Source organism: Lepidochelys olivacea (assembly GCF_965140295.1).
Source record: "Lepidochelys olivacea isolate rLepOli2 genome assembly, chromosome: 2".
NCBI classification, from domain to species: domain Eukaryota; kingdom Metazoa; phylum Chordata; order Testudines; family Cheloniidae; genus Lepidochelys; species Lepidochelys olivacea.
Window position 1 is genome coordinate 191,070,732 of NC_140412.1, and position 25,659 is coordinate 191,096,390.

Here is a 25,659-nt window from a genome sequence, read left to right on the forward strand (position 1 = left end):
TGGGAGTGCAGGCATATAGGGATTTATTCTCACCAGGCGCATCAAGATGAGAATATGCCCTAGAAAAGCATACTGAATTTTGAGTATATTCCAGTGAGTGTACACCAGTTCTAAATCGATAGCTACTTACCAGAGTTCTTAAAGATTCAGTCTCTGCTTGCAGACTCTGTATTTTGCAGGCTGTTTCATGGAACTCTGTTCTCAGGGATTCCACCAGTTCTTCCTCTTGGGTTTGTACAGCAGGTGCTGATTCTGTGGCTTGCTGACAACAGGTAATAGTTGTCAGTCACAAAATTCTTTATTAATAATAATAATAATAATAATAAAATAATTTACATTCCTTCCATCCAATAATGAAAGTAGTCTTTTGCAATTTGGGGCTACTCAGATTTTAAATCTGTCATTTATATTTTACATTCCTTTAACAGTTTTGGATACTTTTAAGAGCATAACCACCACATTTTCTGTATATGTATTGTAAAATTGGTCTATGCATACATGTATCCAAGGATACATACATATATTCCTGTCAGCATGGTGCTTAGTGTTCATACAAATACATTAGAAGTGACCTGCAAAGAGAAAAATGGGGTTTTGCACTTTTTCCTCTTTATGATGTATTATATAATGAAAGTTTTGGTGGGTTTTTTCAAGAAAGTTTTGTGGATTTCCCCCCCCCATTTCATTTTATATTAGAAATCCACAGCTCTTCAACTCTGTCTTTTTTTTTTTTTAATGGAAGATTGTAGGGTTCATAGAAGACTGAAGAACTAATAGGATTACGACATCAAGACCAATGAAGTAAAACCTGATTAATGAAGAGGGGAAGTTATTATTCAGATACACCTCTACCCCGATATAACACGAATTAGGATATAACACGAATTAGGATATAACACGGTAAAGCAGCGCTCCGGTGGAGGAAAGCAAGTTCAGTATAACGCGGTTTCACCTATAACTCAGTAAGATTTTTTGGCTCCCGAGGACAGCGTTATATCAGGGTAGAGTTGTAATTTCATACTTTATATTTTGTTTTTTTAACACCTGTTTAACTCAGGCTCCCTAGAAATAGGCAACGGAAAATACTTTTATGAAAGATTAAACATGACTGCCTCTTTTAGTAAGGGAGAGACAAGATGGGTAAAGTAATATCTTTTATTGGACCAACTTTTGTTGGTGAAAGACACAAACTTTCGAGCTACACAGAGCTCTTGTTCAGGACTGGGAAAGGTCAAGGGTCAAAAGAGCTCCAAGTCTGCATCGGGCAAACATAAGATTTGATTTTCCTGATATTTCTCAGAAAAAACAAGTAGGAAAAATCTCTCTTCTCTGGGGCAAAACAAACATTCAAACCCTCGTTTTCACATCTCAAAACCAAAAAAAGAACTCGAGTCCCACTTCCTCCTCCCTTTCAGGTCACTTTTATTACTAGTTTATGTAGAGTACTTTGGGTTCACACTGAATGCTCAGCCTAACGCTATCCCACTTTGTGGCCTATTTTCTGACCACATAATCTTTTACCATGAAGGTAATATAACATTTAAATACATCTGGAATTTCATATGCTAATATTGGGAATGCATAGATACAGATACACAAATAGTAGGGTGTGGGCAGTTATATAGCTCAACTTATTTGTTACAGGATTTGACTCTTATTATCTCCATTGTAAAGAAATTTAAAAACCTATCTTAGTCCATATGGGTGAAATTCTTCCATGTGCAGAAGGTCAGCAAAGACACATTCATCATTTAAGTCCCAAGTAAGCCCTCAAAATTGGGCTTATGTAGGACTTAAGTAATGCATTGTGCTGCATTGTAAAGGGGTGAATTCTGCTCTGACTAGATTTTGCTTATTAGACATAGTCATGAGTAGCAGATGGTGCAGAGCCACATTGCTCAGAGGCATTTTAGGGAGGGATTGTACCTCCAAGAAATACAATCTCCCCCTGAACTACCTGATGAACTCGTGGTGTATATGGTCCTCACACCTGTGAAATAATTTGCACTTCTAGGGATGCACAGAGAGAGCCATCCCTATGCTTCTACAGGGACTGCAAATCTCCTTATCCCTTGTATGAGGTGCACGGAGGAGGGAGGTATCCTAGTGTCCTCGCCACTGGGCATCAGCACAAGGGCCACTCACAATCTGACCCAAAGCCTGATGTGATTATTTTTGTGTCCTCCTGCTTTTATTCTTCCTGCACTTGTGCAGTTGTACCGAGGGGAGAGTGTACACCAAATTCCTTGTGCCTGGAGGCATTTGGGTGAGGGAGGGATGGGACAGGATTTCTTTAAGTGCATGTTGCTATATTTTTGAAATTCCTAGATAACCGTTTGATTTTAGGACGGTCTGTGCTATTTCTCTGCATTGTGCACTGTTCAGAAGTCTGGAAGCTGAGTTAATTTGTTTTTCATAGAATTAAAATAACTGAAATGATTAAAATAGAATAATGAAACATCTGGAAGACGATAGATCTGATAGTCTAATCAGCATGGTTTCTGCAAAGGGAAATCATGTCTCACTAATCTCTCAGAATTCTTTGCACATGTCAGTAAAGTAGTGGATAAAGGAATTGTGATTCATGTAGACTTTCAAAAGGTCTTTCACAAGGTGTCTCATAGGAGGCTATGAAAGAAACTAAGTAGTCATGAGGTGACGGGTAAACTAGCTAATAGGAAACAAAGATAGCATTAAATGGTCAGTTATCATCATGACAAAAGTCTAACAGCAGGATGCCTCAAGGTTCTGTACAAGATCCCATGTTGTTAATAACCTTGAGGGGTGTGTATGTGAAGAGAGAGATGGCCAGTTTGGCAGGTGACACAAAGTTATTTAGTTTAGTGAGGAACTTCAGAGGGACCTAACCAAGCTAGGTGAATGAGCAACACTGTGATAAATGAAGTTCAATGTTGATAAATGGCAAAGTAGTGCATTTGGAGGGAAATATTTAAAAAACTTATATACCGTTTTAAGATATAAATTAACTGTCAGCTCAGGATAGGAATCTGAGCATCATTGTAGACAAGTCAGTGAAGACTTCAGCTGCACATTGAGTCAGATTTTTAAAGATGTTTGGGCACCTATGGCACATTTTAAAATCCCGCTAAGTGCTTATTAACATCTTTACATGCATAAATACCTTTACAAATCTGACCCGATATGCAGCTGTGGTCAGAAAAGCAAAGATGATGTTAGGATGCATGTAGAATAATACAGAACATATTGTAATGATGTTATACATAAATGAAAGGTGTGGCCTCATCTAGATAACTGTATACAGTACTGGTCACCCCATCTCTAAAGAGAGATTGTAGAATTAAAGGGAATTCAGAGAAGGGCAATGAAAATTATTTGGGTCTGGGAAAATTCTCATGTGAACAGTGATTGAAAAGAGTGGGATTGTTTATTTAGAAAGGAGATAAAGAGGGGACGTGTTAAAAGTATACTAAAATAATTGTATAGATAAGGTAGATCGTTCTGTTTTCATAATGACATAAATTCATTCATTGAATTCAATGAAATAGAAAGGTGGAAAATTCAAAATTGATAAAAGAAAATACTTATTCACACAATAAACGATTAGACAATGGAACCTGCTGCCACAGGATGTTATTGAGACTAAGAATGTAACACAATTCAAAAGGAGATTGGACGTTTACATGGATAACAAGAGTTGTTATAGTTACTGCTGACAAATTCTGGAAGAGATATTAAAACATCATGTTTCAGGGTTTAAGCCACTCTCTAACAATACATAAGAGATTTGGCAGAGGTCTAATGTTGGGCATAGATTACCCCACATCTGCTTCATGCAAAGTTGCTTACACCTTTCTGTGAACTTCTGGTGCTGGTCTTGGATCAAGACAGGATATGGGACTGGATGGACCACAGGTCTGATCCAATATGCAATTTTTTACGTTTTCTAAGTAACAGGTAAGGACCAAATTCCAGGCAAGATAATGGAGCAGCTGATACGGCACTTAATAAAGGACTAAAGGAAATTAATGCATATCAGGGGTTTATGGAAAATAGATCCTGTCAAACTAATTTGATATCTGTTTTTGATGAAGATTACAGGTTTGGTTGATGAAGGTAATAGTGTTGACGTAATGTACTTAAATTTCTGTAAGGTGTTTGAGTTAGTACCACATAATATTTTGACTAAAAAACAAAACGATATAAAATTAACGTGGCACACATTAAATGGATTAAAAATTGGCTAACTGATAGGTCTCAACATATAATTGTAAACAGGAAATCATCATTGAGCAGGTCTGTTTCCAGTGGGGTCCAGCAGGGATTGGTTCTCAGCCCAATGCTATTTAATATTTTTATCAGTGACCTAGAAGAAAACATAAGGTCATCACTTATAAAATTTGCAGATGACACAAAAATTGGGAGAGCGGTAAACAATGAAGAGGACAGGTCACTGATTCAGAGTGATCTGGATGGCTTGGTAAACTGGGTGCAAGCAAACAATATGCATTTTAACCTGGCTAAATGTAAGCGTATACATCTAAGAACAAAGAATGTAGACCATACTTACAGAATGTGGGATTCTATCGTGGGGTGTAGTGACTGAAAAAAGATTTGGGGTAATCAGCTGAACATGAGCTCCCAGTGTGACACTATGGCCAAAAGAGCTAATGTGATCCTGGGATGCATAAATGGGAATCTTGAGGAGGAATAGAGATGATATTTTACCTGTATATTTGGCAATGGTCAGACTGCTGCTGAAATACTGTGTCCATTTCTGGTTCCCACAGTTCAAGAAGGATGTTGATAAATTGGAGAGGGTTCAGAGATAAGCCATAAGAATGATTAAAGGATTAGAAAATATGCCTGATAGTGATAGACTCAATCTGTTTAGTTTAACAAAGAGAAGGGGTGACTTGAATACAGTCTGTAAGCATCTACATGGGGAACAAATATTTAATAATGATCCAATGACTGGAAGTTGAAGCTAGACACATTCAGACTGGAATAAGGCATACATTTTTAATAGGGAGAAAAATTAACCATTGAAGCAATTTACCTAAGATTGGATGTTTTTCTAAAAGATCTGCTCTGGGAATCATATTGGGGTAGTTCTATGGCCTGTATTATACAGGTGGTCAGTCTAGATGATCACAGTGGTCCCTTCTGGGCTTGGAATCTCTGAATCTATGGGCTTGTCTACACTGGCAAGTTTTATTGCCTTTTGGCGACAAAACAGCGATAATGTACACTCTACAATGGGACTTTTGTCGAAAAAAACTCCCAGTTTTGGCAACAAAAAACTTCCACCCCTACAAGAGACTTTTGTCTCCCCCCCCCGCCCTTTATTGTCGACAAACAGCAAATGTAAACACCACTCTCTTTTTTTTTAATTTATTTTATTGGCCTCCAGAAAGTGTCCCACAATTCCCATGCTGCTGCTCTTGTCAGTGGTTTGAACTCCACTGCCTGGCAGTCAACCCGCCCCTCCCCCTTGCAAGCCCCAGGAATTTTAAATCTCATTTCCTGCTTGCTGGCTTCCCAGGTGAGCATGGCTGGCTACTGCACCAAATGCACTCCTGCTTGGATCACCGCTGAGCTTTTGGATCTGATCAGCATATGGGGAGAGGAGTTTGTTCAGTCGCAACTGCGATTGACCCGTAGGAATCGGGACACATATGGGCATATTTCTCGAGGCTTGTGCGAAAAGGACTATGATTGGGACATGCAGCAGTGCAGAGCGAAAATAAAGGCGTACCCTTAAGGCTCGGGAGGCAAACCATCGCTCCAAACCTAAGACCTGCTGAATGCTATCCTCGGTGGTGATCCCACCTCCATCGCCGATTGCCCCGTGGATACTTCAGAGGCAGCAGAAAGAGGGGGGTAACCCGGAGGCTGAAATTCTGGATGAAAAGTGGAGCTAGAAGAGGATGTGGAGCTCCCAGCGGGGTTGCCCGGTGGGGCAGGCAGCCAGGAACTTTTCTCCACTTCAGAACTGCTCTGCAGGGAGCAGGAAACAGATGAGATGCTGGGTAAGTTGCTGTGGCTTGTGTAGGGAATCAAAAAGTGAGAGGCAGGTAGTGTTTTCTGTGAGCTGGACATGGCCCTGTGTAGCTAATCTGTATGGCCAAGCAGGGTGTTGATGGACATGGAGACCTGCAGGGAATCCTCCAGAGAGAAGCTCTGGAAAGTTTCCAAGAGGTATTTGTTAATCTTCTGCCACAGATTCCAAGGGATTGCAGCCTTTTTAGTTCCCCCATTGTAGGAAACTGCACCATGCCATTTAGCAATCACTGCAGCTGTGACCAAAGCGGCACGTAATTGAGCTTCATATAGACCAGGTTGAAAGTCACAAGCATGCAGTAGTTGTGCCCTGGTTTCCCTGCTTACCTGCAGCAGCAAGATGTCAGCCAGCAGGTTGGCTGCCTGTGAAAAAGTGTGTGATAATTTTAGAATGAGTTCCCTGCAAAGCTGCCATGCAAGCAGTGACTGTTTTGTCCATACTCGCAGCTGCCTTCCCCCCACTCCCGACACTCACCATGGTTGAGGTGCTTGTGGAGCTGTGTGCCTGCCTAGAGTCAGTAAGAAAGTGATAGCTACAAGTTGCAAAAAGCCCTGGTTACTGAAATGTTTCAATCATTTGCTGGAATGTAACACTCCCTCTTCTGTGAGTTGTCCACAGTGCCCGAGACCTTGAGGAACACACTACGCACCCCTGCCGACCAGCTTTGGCGGATAAGGAAGAAGCTGAGATGCAGCAAAGAAGACACGTTCTGGGAGGTGCTGCAGCGTGATGAGAGGAGACAGGCCAAGGACAGAAAAGAGAATACAGCATTTGCTAGGCAAGCAACAGAGCGGATGATAAAAGTGATGGAGGATCAGACAGAGATGCTCAAGTCTTTGATACAGCTGCAGACTGAGCAGATCCCTGGTCGATCTCCCCTGCAGCACATGCGGATGCACAGTTCTTTGCCAACCCCACCCCCTCTATGCTCTCACATTCCTTTTCGCTTCACAGCCCTCCTCTGAGTTTCCCCATCACTCCACCCCCTCTCACAGCTGGAGCTACACACAGTTGTGAGGTTTTACCCTTTTTAACAATAAATAAAGGCTAAGCTATTTAATGGTACAGCATTTTTATTCTGTGCTCTACAAAAGCATATAGCAATCAATTCAGTCTCGGGAACAGGCTTCTAAATCATTTTGTTGCATGGATCTTGGGCCCCAAAATTGTACATGGATGCACCAGGGAGGCAACTCCAAAGCAGACAGGTGTTAGTGCCCCTCATTGTCAAAGTGCTTCCTCAAAGCCTCTCCAATGTTAATAGCAGCCCTCTAGGCTCCTCTGACAGCCCTAGCATCTGGCTGTTCAAACTGTGCAGCCAGGTGCTCTGCCTCAGTGCTCCACACCTGAGCAAACATTTCACCCTTAGATTCACACAGATTATGCAGAGTGCAACACGCGGCTATGACCACAGGAATATTATCCTCGGTAAGGTCTAGCCTGCCAATGAGACACCTCCAGCGAGTTTTCAAATGGCCAAAGGTGCATTTGAGTACCACGCGGCACCTGCTCAACCTGTTGTTAAACGCTCCTTGCTGCTGACAGGTGTCCTGTGTAAGATTTCATGAGTCAGGGCTGTAAAAGGTAAACCAGGTCTCCCAGGATTACTATGGGCATTTCCACATCCCCCACTGTGATCTTGTGGTCTGGAAAGAAATTCACCGCCTACAGCTTTCTGTACAGGCCACTGTTCCTGAAGATGCATGTGTCATGCACCTTTCCAGAGCAGCCTGCACCGATGTCCGTGAAACGCCCCAGGTGATACACAAGCACCTGCAACACCATGGAGAAGTATTCCTTCCTAATGATGTATTCTGAGGCAAGTGGTCTGGCACTAAATTTGAAATGTGTGTGCCATCAATCGCCCTGCCACCATTAAGGAAACCCATCTCTGCAAAGCCATCCACTATTTAATGCACATTTCCCAGAGTCATGGTCCTCCGCAGCAGGATGCGATTTATTGCCCTGCATGCTTGGAATAATACAGCCCCAACAGTAGACTTCCCCACTCCAAATTGGTTTGCAGCTGACCAGTAGCAGTGTGGATTCGCCAGCTTCCACAGGACAGCTCTCATCCCCCCGCAGGTCGGGGGCCAGCTCAGCACATAGCTACAGGAAGGTTGCTTTAGGCATCTGAAAGTTATGTATCCACTGGTCATCATCCCACACCTGCATGACAATGCGATCCCACCAATCAGTGCTTGTTTCCCTAGTCCAAAAGCGATGGTCTACCATATGCAGCTGCTCTGTGAATGCCAAAAGCACTGATAAGTTGCTGCTGTCCATATCACACTCGGGCGCCTTCGGTTCATCTTCTGTCAGTAACTTTGTGAGTAACTCTACTGCCATACATGATATCCTCATGACAGTTAACAGTGCATAGGAGAGAAGTGCAGGATCCATCCTCTCTCAGTGCAGATGCTGGCCTGCACTACAAAGACTGACAGTTGGAAAAACGGCGCGAAAGGAAGCCAGAAACCGTTGGAGGGCTGGGACACAAAGCGGTGCATGACGGGACATTTTGCACGTCCCAGGATGCGCCGCACTCCGTTTCCACCTTCCCACAACACCTAGCGAAAGATGGTGTCACCAGGCACTGTGGGATACATACCCACAGTGCATTGCTCATGCTGTCGACAATGGTGCCCTGAATGTGGACATGGTCTGTCGACAGAGAGAGCAAATATAGACTCGCTTTGGTGACTTTGCTTTTGTCGATTTTTTTCGTGTTGACATTAGTTTCATCGACAAAACTTGCCAGGGTAGACAAGCCCTATGAAAAGTTGGGTATGTGTGAAAAGTCCCCTTTGCATGTGACACCTCTGCACAGTTGAAGTGCTGGTTGTTAGTAGAGGCTATAATAAATTTCTGTTTTTTAAATAGGAAAGAGTGAGAGGATCAACTTCCACATGAGGATGAGGAATAAGTGGGGAGAGGGGACTGAAGGAATTGGTTTCTCGTAGGCAGTTATCATACTCCTAAAAACATGTAGTGGGCCACATCCTCAACAAAGGTAATTTGATGTAGTGCCATTGACTTCAGTGAGGGTAGGGTAGGCCAATTTAAGCCATCTGAGGATCTGGCTTACATAAGATCAGCTCTGTGAAAGATTTGCTTAACAAGATTTGAAATGTAAGGATTTGATGAAGAATCTCCTGGATAAACTCATTTTTTTAGGTTCTTATATGGCTACCATCACCCTGATGTCATTGTTGAAATCAAGGGATCATAGGTGCCGACTTTCTAATGTGCTGGGCTCTTCCCCAGGCCCCACCACCATTCCACCTCTTCTCCCAAGGCCCCCCACGCCTCTTCCCGCTCCATTCCATCCCCTTCCCTGCGCACGACCTGTATTCACTCCTTCCCCCTCCTCCCCAACGCCTCCTGCATGCCGCAGATCAGCTGATCCACTGTGGGTGGGAGGTGCTGGGGGGTAGGTGGAGGTGCTGATTGCGAGGCCTGTGGGTGGGAGGCACTGGGGGGAGGGGAAGGCGCTGATAGGGGGGCTGCTGCACCCACCATTTTTTTTTCCATGGGTGCTCAAGCCCTGGAGCACCCATGAAGTCGGTTGCCTATGCAAGGGATGTTTCTTTCTTATCTATAAAATAGTAACATTCTTTAAATTTAAATACTTTTTACAGAGACAGGCTGGACCTCAGATTCCTCTTTCCTTTCATTTTGCTGTCCTCCTTATCTCCCCACCCTTTTGCACCCTCTATTTTTGTAGCAGCTCCGCATCGTAAACCTTATGGGGACTATGTCTTTTCTAAGTATTTCTGCAGCACAGCTGCAATCGTGATTTTACTGTGCTCTGTTTCAATAGTCAATGGAGAGTGAGATGGCTGTAAAAACATAGGATTATGCGCTGAGCTTGATACTGCAAAACTGCAATATTACTTACCTAAGGTAGCTGTTTCCCCCACCTCCATCCCCCCCAAATCATGATTCATTTTAGCAGAGGAAAAGCTGCAGTACATTTCAGTGATTTTAGTTGCATTGTATGCAAGATGGCTGTGTACTGAGACATGGTAGATGAAGCAAGAAGGGTGAGGGGGCAGCAAAACAGAATGACAATTTTAAGGAGGGTTGAAGGTAAAAGCCAAATCTAGGGGACAAGTTTCCTCTCCACACCTATAAATGGTTCTCCTTTTATATGAAATCATATCACACAGTTATGGTCATTCCTAGTTGACAGCAGTCAAATCCTTCTGTTTGCTAGGATGTTGGGTGCTAGCCTATGTTTAATGGTCATGCATGCTTTTCCTTAAACTCTACCTTTTTATTTCCATCCCCAGCAAAGTAGTTGAGAAAGTGTGGCTTTTGACAAAAGATTTCATTCTTGAATCCTGTCGAGCAGTGGTTCTCAAACTTTTAGCAACCCAAGGACCCCCATTTTAATTTAAAATTTTTCGGGGACTCCCAAGCCCACCTGCTCAGCCCTAGGCCCCACCCTCACTCCACCCCTTCACCCAAGGTCTCACCCCACCTCTTCCTGTTCCCGCTCGCTCTCCCCCACCCTCACTCACTTTCACCAGGCTGGGACAGGGTGTTGGAGTGCATGAGGGGGAGTAGGGTATGGGCTCTGGGAGGGAGTTTGGGTAAGGGAGGGGGTGTGGGCTCTTGGAGGGAGTTGGGGTGCAGGCTCCAGCCAGGCGATGCTTATGTCGGGCAGCTCCCGAAAGCAACCAGCACATCCCTCCGGCAGCGGCTCCTAGGCAGCTCCACAGGCGCTGCCCCTGCAGACAAGTGCTGCTGCCACAGCTTCCATTGGCCGAAGTTCCCAGCCAATGGGAGCTGCGGAATCTGCGCTTGGGGCGGGGGCAGCATGCAGAGACCCCGGCCCCTTACCTCCCCCCCCAGGGGCCACAAGCACGTGCTGGTTGTTTCCAGGAGCGGTGCAGAGCGAGGGTAGATGCGGAGCCTGCCTTAGCTCCCCTGCGCCACCAGACTTTTAGTACCTGAAATCTCCCGGTTTGGCTTCAGTAGCCTCTGGGAGACAAAGCCTGATTCTGGGAGACTCCCAGCGAAACTGTGAGGGTTGGCAACCCTAGCTGATCAGCAGGGCCAGCAGCCCCAGAAATGATTCTGCCCTGTCCCCATTCCTCCCCCTCCCTCCCAGTGCCTCCTGCACGCTGGGGAACAGCTGTTCCCTGGTGTGCAGCAGGCGCTGGGAGGGAGGGGGAGGAGTTGAGGGAGGAAGGGGAAGGAGTTGATCAGCTGGGCCTGTGGACCCCCTGGAGTACCCTCAGGGACTCCCAGGGGTTTGCAGACCCCTGTTTGAGAAATGCTGCTGTAGAGAACTAATTTTCTGCTTTAGCGTCTCTGCATTGGAAATGATAGGAAAGCAAAAATGTGTATAGACTCCCTTATTTTGCAATGAAAGCACTGATGTTTTAAAATGGATATAAATAGAGCCACTTTCCACCCTCAGTTACATCTATGCCACCCCAATGAAGTCAGTGGATTTGCATGAATGTTTCTTGGGATGAAGCTGGATCAAGGTTCCTTAGGCTGTTGTCACTCTTTGTTTCAAGAAAAAATATTTTAATGATTACCCCAGGGGACTAGAAAAAATATATTTTTCTTCAGTTGCAGTATCCATTGGTGTTGGAGACAGCTGCAGAGAACACTGTAGGTGCCTACCTTGGTATGAAGCAAGGCACCTGTCTCAACACGATTTTTCTCTATATCCTTCTCCCAGTGAATTCTGATTTTTTCCAGTATGTCATCTAGGCCAGTTCCAATAGGAGCTTCCAGTTCTTCCAGCTGTGATCCAGCAAGCTGATTATATAACATCTTCACATCCTGAAAAAAACATACATATAAGAAAAAGGGTCAGCAGTCAGTTCCAGCTTTAGAGGATACTAAGGAGCACTTATGGTGCAATTCAGTTGTCTTGGTATGATGCAAACACATCTACAAAGCCATTATTTAAACTTTAGCTCTTGGGGCTATTGCAAGCTACTTAAAAGATCTGATTCTCCACTACTTTGCACCTTTTGTGGTCATTTACACTATTGCAAAGTGAATGCAGTGTGAGTGTAAAACACTGTCATTCTGTTTTGGTAGTGTTGAACATTTTATCTGCACAGGAATAAATGACTTGTATAAGGTGCAAAGCAGTGGAGAAGCAGGCCCATTGTCTGTCCCGTTCTGTGGTGGGAATATTCCAACTAATCAACTCTTTCATATGATTTCCAAAGTATGGTGTGTTACAGGCACCTGTAGGATCCTTTCCAAGAGTATAGCACAGCCCCCAACTGCACCTGTCGCTGTATAAGCACGTGTGTGTGTGTGTATGTATGTATAAATATACTGTGTCTCAGCTCAGAGGATCTGCATGCTTCTTGGATGTGAGGCTGGGATATGAAAGGAATAAAACTTCCTGGAAAAGTGTTTGTTCATCACTGCTTGGGAAAAACTATTTTGATGGCTGGTAACTGGCCAATTATTTAATATTTATTTTCTGCAGGCCAACTTCAAGCCACCTCTTTTACAAATGCTTGTACAAATATTTTTGAGCACTGTCACTTGTATGGGCACAAAAACAAATGAGGTTTGCACATGTAGGCCTGAATTGTAGTCCTTTTACACCACCCTCTTTACGTATACCATTTCCATATACTGCTAGAACAGTGTGAATTGGTCTGTAAACAATATCACCTACAAGTGATGACCGTGCGGAGAATATGCGGGCAAGGATATGTAAACATGTACGTGCAAAAATGGAAGCTGGGTTGAGGTCCCTTTAATATAATCATTCTGTTCAACCGTTTCCTGGGATGGCATTTCCATGTGAAGATAAAGTACTTCTTCTGGGTTCAGTTGTGACCTGCCTTATGTCCCTGCACTGGTAAATAATGACGCATACTTCACAACCGTACTCCTCTGGGTACAGAAGGAGAACAGTTGCTACAGAGCCACTACTCCCTTCTAGGGCTGTCGATTAATCGCAGTTAACTCACATGATTAACTCAAAAAAATTAATTGTGATTAAAAAAAATGAATTGTGATTAGTCACTGTTTTAATCGCACTGTTAAACAACAGAATACCAATTGAAATGTATTAAATATTTTTTTGCATTTTCAAATATATTGATTTCAATTACAACACAGAGTACAAAGTGTACAATGCTCACTTTATAGTATTTTTTATTACAAATATTTGCACTGTAAAAGTAATAAACAAAATAAAAAGTATTTTTCAGTTCACCTCATACAAGCACTGTAGTGCAATCTCTTTATTGTGAAAGTGCAACTTACAAAAGTAGATTTTTTTTGTTACCTAACTGCACTCAAAAACAAAACAACGTAAAACTTTAGAGCCTACAGGTCCACTCAGTCCTACTTCTTGTTCAGCCAATCGCTCAGACAAACAAGTTTGTTTACATTTGCTGGGAGATAATGCTGCCCACTTCTTGTTTACAATGTCACCTGAAAGTGAGAACAGGCGTTCGCATGGCGTTTTTATAACCGGCATTGCAAGATACTTACATGCCAGATGTACTACAGATTCATATGTCCCTTCACGCTTCAACCACCAATCCAGAGGACATGCGTCCATGCTGACGACGGGTTCTGCTCAATAACCATCCAAAGCAATGCGAACTGACGCATGTTCATTTTCATCATCTGAGTCAGATGCCACCAGCAGAAGTTTAACTTTTATGGTAAAGAGATTGCACTACGGTACTTATAGTAGGTAAATTGAAAATACTATTTCTTTTTACAGTGCAAATATTTGTAATCAAAAATAAATATAAAGTGAGCACTGTATACTTTGTATTCTGTGTTATAATTGAAATCAATATATTTGAAAATGTAGAAAACATCCATAAATATTTAATAAATCATATGCTATTATTGTTTAACAGTGCAATTAATCGCGATTAATTTTTTTTAGCCGCTTGACAGCCTTACTCCCTTCCCTTCCCACCACACGTGGATGGGAAAGAAGCAGACTGAGACAGGGAGTGGATGGAGCCTTGGCTTGGTACAGCTGTGCCAGAATGGATGGGGAAGCAATCTAAAATTAGGTATAGGGCTGGTCCAACTTACTTCCCCAGTGGAACAAGGAGAATGCAGATACTGAATTCTGACTCTCTTGAGGCACAGTTTGCTCCCTGTTCTGTTCCCTGGGCAGCACAACTATTCACTGCCCTTAAATGGGCCTTGTGGTAACGCTGCAATTTGTCTTCTGTCATGGAGGGTGCTTACTTGGGGTTAGATGCTGAAGCCTTTGCTGGTATGACTAATCTTCACTAATTCAATTCCTGCTTAAGTCAATGAATAAGGATTGCAAAATTGGGCCCGTGGGTGGTCTATTTTCTCAAGTAATTATGACTTGTTTCAATGATTTGTTGCTCAGAACAGATGGCGAAATTAAGAATCTTGGGAATGGAGTGGCTTGCTAAGTATGGCACATTTAATGTAAAGTAATTTATGTACGTTATTTCAGAAGTTTGATGGTTTAAAGATGAAATGGGGCCAGATTCTTCTCTCAGTGGAATTTACTTTTTATTTACACTGGTGTGAATAAGAGGTGAATCAGGCCTCAGAGCACTGGGGATTTACACCTAATGAAGGTCCAGCCTCATAAATCATCTTGTGTGTTCATCGTGTTCAGTGTCATATGGAGTGAAGATAGTTCAGCTCTGTTATATTTATCAGATGTCAAAAATGTGGAAAGTTGTATGTGGATAACTTTAATTAGGACTAGAAAGATGAGAGGTCTGTAAGCTAACAGAGAGAGAAATAGTAATAATTTTCAGATACATAACTATCATTTATTCTTGACAGAATTAGCTTTTTCGCTTCTGGTTAAGATAGTGTCATATTGACGTGACTTAAACAGACACATACAACCTATGAGTTGCACCCAGTCTTGACTTACTTCTTCATGATTCTTTGACAGCAGACCTAATTCTTCTTTCATGCTTTCTATCTGACGCTTCAGATCCATTTTAGTTAAATTAGCATCATCAATCACTTTATATAGGGAATTAATTTCATCTTCCACTGCCTTTCTGAATGGCTGCTCATTTTCATATCTGCAGAGAAAAACGTAGTAAGCATATGTGGGCAAACTTGCATATTGTAAATGATACTGTAGTAACCCTGGCCCCAGCATCAGCACCTGCTGTAGTTTTAAGATAGAGATACTATAAGGGCTAGGGTGACCATACACCCCGTTTTGGCCAGGACAGTCCCTTTTTTAAGCTTTATTGGCAAAAGTGGCAAGTTGGCAAGAACAAATGGGGCAAATGCCCACTTTTGTGGAAATAAAGCAGAGTTTGGAGGAATGTGTGAGGGAGCGCCAGCCCGGCACAAGGGGTAGGTAGTGCTTGGGCTAGCAGTGATGCCAGCCTCACGTGGGCAGCGTTCTGGGGCTGTGCACTCCTGCAGAGCAGCGCAGCAGAGTGTCTGGCTCCAGCCGGACAGCGCGGCTGCCAGACGTGCTGCTCTGAGCGGCATGGTAAGGGGGCCTGGGCAGGGAGTCCTGGGGGCAGTCAGGGGTTAGGGAGCAGGGGGCGGTTGGATAGGTGTGGGAATCTCGGGGTGCCTGTCGGGGCGGTTGGATGGGGCGGAGGTTATGGTTGGGGGGGCAGTCGGGGACGGGGACCAGGGTGGGTTGGATAGGTGTGGGAGTCCTGGGGGGCCTGTCAGGGGGCAGGAGTGTGGATAGGGATTGGGGCAGTCAGGAGACAGGGAGCGGGGGGGGTCGGATAGGGAGTGTGGTCCTGGGGGGGGGGCAGTTAGGGGCGAGGGGTCCCAGGAGCGGGTGGTCAGGGGACAAGGAGCAGCAGGGTTGGATGGGTGGGAGGTTCTGAGGGGGACAGTCTGGGCGGGAAGTGGCAGGGATCGAATAGGGGGTGGGGGCCAGGCTGTTTGGGGAGGCACAGCCTTCCCTACCTGGCCCTCCAGATAGTTTTGCAACCCCAATGTGGCCCTCGGGTCAAAAAGTTTGCTCACCCTAATCTAGGGGCTGAGTTAGTGGATAAACCTGAGCTGGAGTAGGAGATGAGGTGATAAAAGAAGAACAGGAGAATAAAAGTAAGGAGGTGAGAAGGAAAACAGGAAAGCTTTCAGGTCAGGAGAAGCAGAAAAAAATAGAACTGGGTATGTTAGCAGATACTATTAGAGAAGGGAAGTAGAGGGAAATAAAATCTGCAGACGTACTGGAGAGAAACTATCAAGGGAAAAGAACTGAAAGGAAATATAATTGGTGAAAAAGGGAATTGATCAAAAAGTTGTGTTAGGTGAAAATAGATTCTGAAAACAGTAAATGAGAAGCTCAACCACAAAGGACCTAAAGTAAATGAACAGAGAGAATGACTGAACATCTGTTGAAGGAGTGCAATTTGAAAGCATCTAATGGCCAACTGAGAGCCACTAGGTGAAGAAACCCTGCGTGTGGATAAACTTGATGAACAGAGGTACGGCCACAGGATCATCGAATCTAAGGAATACTACAAGTCGAAGTGAAGCAAAGGACAGCTAAAGTGGAGTTGGACTTACAACCCAGGAGAGGAAAAACTGATTATTCTCTGAAGTGACTCAGTATATTGTTGAGAAATTTATTTTGTTCTCGTTAATAAGGACGCATTTGGTATTAACTGCACAAATTAAGAAGAGTAGTGTGTACAAGCTTGCAAAGGTTAATGGATTAGTGGATTAACACTGCAAATTTTTGTCACAAACCAGATAGAAGGAGTTCAAAGCAAGAGGGTGACCATGTTAAAATAACATAAGTCAGTCAGGGGATAACTCAGGAGAAAGGGCAACTGGTGGCACGGCCCAACAGCCACTCGCGCCAACACCACTGATCATGTCATATTTCTTTGGAGCTCCTTGGTTGTCTAAATTTTCTAACTACAGTTTTGGGAGTAATGCTGTTTCATTTGGAGAATTTAAAACAATGCTCCAGTCAATGTTTAGACTGCATGGAGAAAACTGAGATTCTGACTGGGCAGTAAGTGGGTACAGCTGAAAAAGAAGTGAGTACATGGCTGAAAAATGAAAAAGGGACTGTAGAACAAATAGTCAGAAGATTAGGCTGTATGTTTGACAGTCGTACCTTGTCAGAATTGAAACAGAGGTTCTTCCCTAGGGTACAAACTCCAACAGAAGTTAGTACACATTATGATTACAGGAGGTTTTACAAGCAATAGAAAAGTTAGAATCTCACGAAGCCCAAGATACTGATAACACGCTGAAAGACAAATTCATTGAGGGGTTATGTATGTTATGTTATATATGGAATGAAAGTTATCGTTAAGATAGAATCTGGAAACTTCCATCCTGGACTTTAAGAAGAGGCTATAAAACTTATGAGAGGTAAAGGACCAGTCAGGGCCGTTATGGTTTATCCACAGTATGGCTATAAATATGCTGTTGCCTTGCAGTCTGAAAATGCTAGTCAGTGTGTCGTGCAGGCTGGCCAAAAGTCAGAGGATGGTAAATCTGGGATAGAAAATACATTTTTGGAGAAAATTTAAGAGGGGTATAGAGGGAAATTCAAGATATGAGACTGGATTTGAAACAGGAAGTCTTGGCACCTAGAGAATACAGATGCAAGCCACAGGGAGTTGAGATGGGTCATTGCACAGCCAATAGTTGATTACAATGGTAATCCTATTTGCAGGAGATGCGGTGAGGTGGGACATATAGAAAGGAGGTACATGACTAAAAATACTAATGCTGTGGCTTTAAACAGAAGGTTGCGGATTGGGGGTTGGATCTTGGAGGGACAAGAGAATAGACCTGAACAACATTGGAGGGCAGGCTGCTGCTATAGGAAAATGCCTGTCTGTTTATTTAAGATTAATGGGATAGAAATGTGGGCCTTCCTGGATACCAGGTCACAAGTTACCACATTAGAGCCAACATTTCATAAAATATTAGGCTCAAAATTGTTTGACTACTAAGTACAGGGTGAAGTTGGTACCAGGAAATTGTTTGGCTATCCCATGTGTTGGCTACATGGAAGCTGAAATTAAAAGTGGGACTACTAAATATCCCAATCAGGAGATTTTTGTTAGTGATGTCAACAGTGAAAGCTTACCACCAACAGTCATAGGTATGAATCTACTGCAAGACTGTTATGAGGAGCTGCTGCAGGTACTAAGGATCAGGAGCAGCTCTCCAGTCAAAAAAAGAAAGTCTGGCAGAATACGTTTAGACATATAAGAAATTATAATACTTTTTATAATCAATATGGGGAAAGTGAGAATAAAAGAGATGCTTCCCATCAAGCTGCACCCAAATATAGAAACCATTTTAATTTGTAAAACAAAAATGGGTTGACAGGGATATATTGCTTTACCTCGCTGAGGTAAAGAAGGGAATCCTACAATAGTTGCAAAAAAGTTGTAATGGGGAAAGGATTAGTACCAGTTGTGACTCTGAATTATGGGGGCCAGACCTATGACGTTATATAGAAGTCAGGTGAGCTGTGCCAGTTATACTAATTAAAAAAAAAAAAGATGGGAGACTGTGCTTTTGTGTAGGTTCATTGAAAGTTGAACCAGGTCACCCATAAGGCTGCCTATTCCTTATCTAGAACTGAAGATTATTTAGCAGCATTAAAGTCAGCAATTTTTTTTCTACTATTGATTTAGCTAGAGGTACTGGCAAATTCCAGAAGATCAAGAAAAAAAGTGCCTTTGTGACACTCTGGGAGGACGTATTAGGGGAGACTTAGGACTGGAAGAGCTGTCTGTGTCAACCTGCAAAGGTGAGAGCCAGGGTGAGACCTTGTGCTTGTGGGCTAGCTACTCATGTCAGGGATCTGAACCACAGCTGCATGGCACAATACAGGGGAGGCGGGAACAGGACACCTTACGGGTCTAAGTAGTCCCCAAAATATCACACCATCATGTTAATTACTGGTATGTACCAAATAGATAGGCACAGAAGATATCTCTGACCATACCATTTCTTCATACACTTCAAAACCATTGTCAGGTCAATCATCATGCCTTGCTTTATTAAAAGGTAAATTATGTCAAGACACTAATTAGCAGTTTAAGAAACAGCATTGTCTAGTGGGTAGAGTTCTGGAATGGGAATTGGGAGACCTGTGTTCTTTTCCTGGATCTGACATTCTCATACTAAGTGATCTTGGATGGCTTTTCCTTTCTGTATCTCTGTTTCCCTATCTATAAAATGGGGATAGTAATGTGCACCCGTCTTTGCAAGATGCTGTGAGAACTAAGGATGAAAAACACTATATGAGCTCCAAGTATTACTATTACTGTTTATTATTAAACATATTGGAGGAAGGCTTGGTTTGTTGTTCCTTGGGATGTCATCCACCTTTAAGGGCAAATCCCAGTCACGTTGAAGCAAATGGAAAGTTTGCCACTGACTTTGGACTTAAAACTACCCTGTCACCAGCACAGGCCTTATGCACACAAACTGCCTAATATTCTTATTTCTCTTTTAAAAATATCATAACATATAATGTTCCTGCAAGCATCTCTAATTTGGCCATTGCTTTATAATGAAAATAAAAAAATCAGGTGGCAACTGCTCATTAGTAAAAAAACATGCTATTAAAGCAAAATGCCTGGCTGAAAAATGCAGCTGTTTTTTCCCTACGAGCTCAATGGGGATTTTTTTTTTTGTATATTGCTTTGTCTGTCTATATTACTGTAAGTTGTTCCTTTCTCATTCTAATCTTTCATTCTAAATTACAGCCATGATATTGGCCTAGTCATGTGAAAAGTCTCTTGTTCAAGGCACAGACTGTCAGTTCATGGATGCTGCAGCACTGAATTCAGCCAGTTTGGGCAGCTGGACTCTCTGATACAGGTGTGAACGGAGCCAGCTTCATAAACAATTTCTACACTCCTCCATTGGTGAGCTGCCTTCTTTGCCTGGAATTCAGTAGCTTAGGAAACAGGTGGATGACCCAAGTGAGAGCTAGTAGAGATTTTAATACTCGTTGCTCTGATTCAGTGAAAACAAAGAAAATGTTTTGTGTTGTGTATTTAAATTGCTAGTGAAAGTCAGTGGGCAATTTTGTTTTACCGCTTAGATTATGAAATTGACAGACTGCATTTGAAAGAGTAGTATTAGCAGCTCAAAGCTTTGTCTTTTTGACAGAAACATTAAAGAGAAGGACACAATGTATATTTTGATGTTATTAAATTTAACTATTAAAGAGAGATGAATTTAGGAAAAGATCAAAATCATTGAAGGGTGAAGATAAACTAGTGTGAAATACGTGTGGAGTATAAAGGTCTGATCTTGCAAACCCTTGCTTATGTAAACAGTTCTAATATGAATAAGGGTTAGAAGAATCAGGCCTAATATGTTGTGGTTGTAGTAGTAGTAGTAGTAGTAAGTGCAATTCAAAGGGGCGCTATAAACCAGTGGTTCCCAAACTTTTTACTTTGTGCACCTCCCCCCAACCCTTGTCCGCACCCCAGGAGTTGGTCTGGGAGTGGGGCCAGGGCTCTGGGAAGGGAGGATACGGACAGGGGTAAGGGTGATGAGGCTGGGGGCGGGAATGGGGCTGGCAGCCAGGGCCTGCGGGGCTGGGGCCAGGAGTGAAGCTGGGTGGTGCTCCCTCCCCACCCCCTGTGGGGGCAGGCCCGAGCCCCAGCCACTCCCTCCTTGAATACTCCCCTGCACCCCCCAAAGGGAGCGCACCCCACAGTGTGGGAACCTCTGCTGTAAACAGACATCTACCAGTGGTACAAATGGTAACTTAGATTTTGAAAACTGTAAGAATTTTTAAAAGTACAATTTGTCACTATTTGTGCTCTTCTTTTACTCTTTTCATTACTCTCATCATGGACAATGAAACTCAGTCGTCGGTTTCATTTTTGTATATAGGCATTGCACTGAGGCTCATTGTGCGACGACGTTTGTATTTCTTGTTTCACATGATGTTTTAAAAAAAAACATAAACACATTTCCATAGGAATTGGGTTTTATAAAGGTTTGTTTTTATAAAATTAAAATTTTGAGCCAGATTTGAGTTGTGTCCCTTTAGCAAGAGCCCTAGGTCTTTATATCAGTGAGAGCCCAGTAATAACTTTGCCAGTAAATATCTGACTGCTGGAAATATTTAAAGTTGCACTATTTCAAAATAATAATAATATGTTGCTCTCAAATCACCTATCTGAGGATCTCAGAATTCATTACAACCTTAATTTAGCTACATAATAAGACCGTGAGATAAGGTCACAGGGTGTCCAAGGTCAAAAAGTGAGTCAGATCTCTATGCTAATTCTCTCTAATATGGACATTCCGTTTTCATATTCAATATGGTAAGTGTATGTTTATTGAAAGAAGTCACCCATATTGTTGCCTCAAGAAAGCTACCTGTCTTTAAAATCTTCAGCACAGGCTTGAATGTTCTCCATCTGTAACATAAGGCGTGCATTTTCGAGGACTGCATCACCCACCTAGAATAATGACACAACAGAGTTAGAACAATTAAGTATATTAAATATGTGTATATTGCAAGCATATACATAATTTTAGATTCTGAAAGTAATTTAACCTTTGGCCTAGAGCTACTCAAATTATTCCATGGACCTGACACCTATTTGTTCACAAATTATCCACAAATAGGGTGTAATTTTTCTTAATTTCTTCATTGTTCACAATTGTTCAACAGCTAGTTGTGTAAACAAATTGTAGCTTCTCGTTTGCAAACTGGTCACTGTGGGTGAAGTTCACTGTTGTGCAGAGGACCCAGCACAAGGCCTATGCATAACTTAAGTGCTACTTAAATCCAATGTAGAAGGTATAAGTAGGACACAAGTGGTATATGGACCTTGTGTTGGGCCCTCTGCACAGTAGTGAATTTCACCCAGTGAATATTTGCTGATCATGCCTAAATCCTATAATGTTTCAGTTCCCTAATTGTGTGGCATGGCTTCATAAACAGGATTCTTTTTCTCTTTTCACACAGTCTATCCATGAAGATCTGTGACTGTTAGACAAACCTACTTTATGGCCGGAAAGAGCTTTTCAAACTGGCCAAGAGAGTAATTGCAGTACAAATCCTTCTTTTGGCTATGAATTAATGTTTTGATTTCCACATGTTCTTTGTGAATAAAAACAACCAAATGTTTGCAGATAAAAGGGGTTGTGAATTCCACAAAAGAGCTCAGTTCTGCCACGCTGACTCACTGAGCCCTGGTCTACACTAGGACTTTAGGTCGAATTTAGCAACGTTAAATCGATTTAAACCTGCACCCGTCCACACAGTGAAGCCCTTTATTTCGACTTAAAGGGCTCTTAAAATCGATTTCCTTACTCCACCCCTGACAAGTGGATTAGCGCTTAAATCGACGTTCCCAGCTCGAATTTGGGGTACTGTGGACACAATTCGATAGTATTGGCCTCCGGGAGCTATCCCAGAGTGCTCCATTCTGACCGCTCTAGACAGCACTCTCAACTCAGATGCACTGGCCAGGTAGACAGGAAAAGAACCGCAAACTTTTGAATCTCATTTCCTGTTTGGCCAGCGTGGCAAGCTGCAGGTGACCATGCAGAGCTCATCAGCACAGGTGACCATGATGGAGTCCCAGAATCGCAAAAGAGCTCCAGCATGGACCGAACGGGAGGTACAGGATCTGATCGCTGTTTGGGGAGAGGAATCCGTGCTATCAGAACTCCGTTCCAGTTTTCGAAATGCCAAAACCTTTGTGAAAATCTCCCAGGGCATGAAGGACAGAGGCCATAACAGGGACCCGAAGCAGTGCCGCGTGAAACTGAAGGAGCTGAGGCAAGCCTACCAGAAAACCAGAGAGGCGAACAGCCGCTCTGGGTCAGAGCCCCAAACATGCCGCTTCTATGATGAGCTGCATGCCATTTTAGGGGGTTCAGCCACCACTACCCCAGCCGTGTTGTTTGACTCCTTCAATGGAGATGGAGGCAATACGGAAGCAGGTTTTGGGGACGAAGAAGATGATGAGGAGGAGGAGGTTGTAGATAGCTCACAGCAAGCAAGCGGAGAAACCGGTTTTCCCGACAGCCAGGAACTGTTTCTCACCCTAGACCTGGAGCCAGTACCCCCCGAACCCACCCAAGGCTGCCTCCTGGACCCAGCAGGCGGAGAAGGGACCTCTGGTGAGTGTACCTTTTAAAATGCTATACATGGTTTAAAAGCAAGCATGTGAAAGGATTACTTTGCCCTGGCATTTGCGGTTCTCCTAGATGTAGTCCTAAAGCCTTTGCAAAAGGTTTCTGGGGAGGGCAGCCTTATTTCGTCCTTCATGGTAGGACACTTTACCACTCCAGGCCAGTAACACGTACTCGGGAATCACTGTAGAACAAAGCATTGCAGTGTATGTTTGCTGGCATTCAACCAAAATCCGTTCTTTATCTCTCTGTGTTATCCTCAGGAGAGTGAGATATAATTCATGGTCACCTGGTTGAAATAGGGTGCTTTTCTTCAGGGACACTCAGTATAGCCCATTCCTGCTGGGCTGTTTGCCTGTGGCTGAACAGAAATGTTCGCCGCTGTTAGCCACAGGGAGGGTGGAAGGTTGAGGGGGTAGTCACGCGGTGGGAGGAGGCAAAATGCGACCTTGTAACGAAAGCACATGTGCTATGTATGTAATGTTAACAGCAAGGTTTACCCTGAAAGAGTGTAGCGACTGTTTTATAAAATGTGTCTTTTTAAATACCGCTGTCCCTTTTTTTTTCTCCACCAGCTGCATGTGTTTCAATGATCACAGGATCTTCTCCTTCCCAGAGGCTAGTGAAGCTTAGAAAGAAAAAAAAACGCACTCGCGATGAAATGTTCTCCGAGCTCATGCTGTCCTCCCACACTGACAGAGCACAGACGAATGCGTGGAGGCAAATAATGTCAGAGTGCAGGAAAGCACAAAATGACCGGGAGGAGAGGTGGAGGGCTGAAGAGAGTAAGTGGCGGGCTGAAGAGAGTAAGTGGCGGGCTGAAGACAGGGCTGAAGCTCAAATGTGGCGGCAGCGTGATGAGAGGAGGCAGGATTCAATGCTGAGGCTGCTGCAGGACCAAACCAGTATGCTCCAGTGTATGGTTGAGCTGCAGCAAAGGCAGCTGGAGCACAGACTGCCACTGCTGCCCCTCTGTAACCAACCGCCCTCCTCCCCAAGTTCCATAGCCTGCACACCCAGACGCCCAAGAACGCGGTGGGGGGGCCTCCGGCCAACCAGCCACTCCACCATGGAGGATTGCCCAAAAAAAAGAAGGCTGTCATTCAATAAATTTTAAAGTTGTAAACTTTTAAAGTGCTGTGCTTAAAGTGCTGTGTGGCATTTTCCTTCCCTCCACCACCCCTCCTGGGATACCTTGGTAGTCATCTCTCTATTTGTGTGATGAATGAATAACGAATGCATGACTGTGAAGCAGCAATGACTTTATTGCCTCTGCAAGCGGTGATTAAAGGGAGGAGGGGAGGGTGGTTAGCTTACAGGGAAGTAGAGTGAACCAAGGGGCGGGGGGTTTCATCAAGGAGAAACAAACAGAACTTTCACAGCGTAGCCTGGCCAGTCATGAAACTGGTTTTCAAAGCTTCTCTGATGCGTACCGCGCCCTCCTGTGCTCTTCTAACCGCCCTGGTGTCTGGCTGCGCGTAACCAGCAGCTAGGCGATTTGCCTCAGCCTCCCACCCCGCCATAAACGTCTCCCCCTTACTCTCACAGATATTGTGGAGCACACAGCAAGCAGTAATAACAGTGGGAATATTGGTTTCGCTGAGGTCTAAGCGAGTCAGTAAACTGCGCCAGCGCGCCTTTAAACGTCCAAATGCACATTCTACCACCATTCTGCACTTGCTCAGCCTGTAGTTGAACAGCTCCTGACTACTGTCCAGGCTGCCTGTGTACGGCTTCATGAGCCATGGCATTAAGGGGTAGGCTGGGTCCCCAAGGATACATATAGGCATTTCAACATCCCCAACAGTTATTTTCTGGTCTGGGAATAAAGTCCCTTCCTGCAGCTTTTGAAACAGACCAGAGTTCCTGAAGATGCGAGCATCATGCACCTTTCCCGGCCATCCCACGTTGATGTTGGTGAAACGTCCCTTGTGATCCACCAGAGCTTGCAGCACTATTGAAAAGTACCCCTTGCGGTTTATGTACTCGGCGGCTTGGTGCTCCGGTGCCAAGATAGGGATATGGGTTCCGTCTATAGCCCCACCACAGTTAGGGAATCCCATTGCAGCAAAGCCATCCACTATGACCTGCACATTTCCCAGGGTCACTACCCTTGATATCAGCAGATCTTTGATTGCGTGAGCTACTTGCATAACAGCAGCCCCCACAGTAGATTTGCCCACTCCAAATTGATTCCCAACTGACCGGTAGCTGTCTGGCGTTGCAAGCTTCCACAGGGCTATCGCCACTCGCTTCTCAACTGTGAGGGCTGCTCTCATCCTGGTATTCATGCGCTTCAGGGCAGGGGAAAGCAAGTCACAAAGTTCCATGAAAGTGCCCTTACGCATGCGAAAGTTTCGCAGCCACTGGGAGTCGTCCCAGACCTGCAACACTATGCGGTCCCACCAGTCTGTGCTTGTTTCCCGAGCCCAGAATCGGCGTTCCACAGCATGAACTTGCCCCATTAGCACCATGATGCATGCATTGGCAGGGCCCATGCTTTCAGAGAA

The 25,659-nt window shown here is 43.8% G+C and overlaps 1 protein-coding gene and 1 long non-coding RNA gene across 2 annotated transcripts in view; one reads left to right on the top strand and one right to left on the bottom strand.

The window, feature by feature from the left end:
• The window catches only part of LOC311515896, a 104,404-nt gene that overhangs the window by 17,223 nt on the left and 61,522 nt on the right, over nt 1-25,659 (top strand). The window lies entirely within an intron of this gene.
• BFSP2 (beaded filament structural protein 2) overlaps nt 1-25,659 on the bottom strand; it is a gene marked incomplete at its 5' end in the record, with an annotated part of 51,004 nt that overhangs the window by 4,506 nt on the left and 20,839 nt on the right. The window contains 4 exons of the mRNA XM_084619376.1: nt 131-262; nt 11,687-11,848; nt 14,937-15,093; nt 21,380-21,462. Of these exons, the coding sequence (XP_084475502.1) occupies nt 131-262; nt 11,687-11,848; nt 14,937-15,093; nt 21,380-21,462 (534 nt within the window). The remainder of the gene's footprint in view (nt 1-130; nt 263-11,686; nt 11,849-14,936; nt 15,094-21,379; nt 21,463-25,659) is intronic.